General features: G+C 59.2%; 1 protein-coding gene across 1 annotated transcript in view; it reads right to left on the reverse strand.

Moving 5' to 3' along the window:
* Nucleotides 1-556, reverse strand: part of EMH_0035340 (uncharacterized protein) — a gene marked incomplete at both ends in the record, with an annotated part of 6,296 nt that overhangs the window by 3,761 nt on the left and 1,979 nt on the right. The window contains 2 exon segments of the mRNA XM_013494964.1: nucleotides 1-343; nucleotides 433-554. Of these exon segments, the coding sequence (XP_013350418.1) occupies nucleotides 1-343; nucleotides 433-554 (465 nt within the window).

The following is a 556-nucleotide window of genomic DNA, read 5'->3' on the forward strand; positions in this document are numbered from 1 at the left end:
GTGCTGCTGCTGCCGCTGCTCGTGGCGCTGCAGCTGCTGCTGCTGCTGCACTTGCTGCTGCCTCGGCTGCGACCGCTGCTGCTCCAGCTGCAACCCGAGCTCCCGCCGTAAATGCTGTTGCTGCTGCTGCTGCTGTTGCTGCTGCTGCCGCTGTTGCTGCTGCTGCTGCTGTTGCTGCTGCTGCTCTTTCCCTCCTCTATACTTGCCACGAGCGACAGAGTTCTGCTCACGTGTCACAGACAGGGTTTGGTGCTGCTTCTCCTGCATTTTCTGTTGCTGTTGTTGTTGCTGCTGCTGCTGCTGCTGCTGTTGCTTCTGCTGCTGCAGCTGCAACTTTAACTCTCTGTGCGCCAAAGTCCCTCGAGAGTCTTTAGTCCCTGCGAGCTGCTGCTGCAGCCACCTTTGCTGCTGCTGCACCCATGACTGCTGCACCTGCCACATCTTCTGCTGCTTGCTGCTGCTGGACTGCTCTCTTGCTGCTGCTGATGCTGCTGCTCCTGCAGCTGCTGCTCCCTCATGTGGCGCTCCTTGTCTCTCAACGGAATTCCCTCCAAAT

Source organism: Eimeria mitis, genomic scaffold, assembly GCF_000499745.2.
Source record: "Eimeria mitis Houghton genomic scaffold, Emh_scaff1364, whole genome shotgun sequence".
Classification (NCBI taxonomy): domain Eukaryota; phylum Apicomplexa; class Conoidasida; order Eucoccidiorida; family Eimeriidae; genus Eimeria; species Eimeria mitis.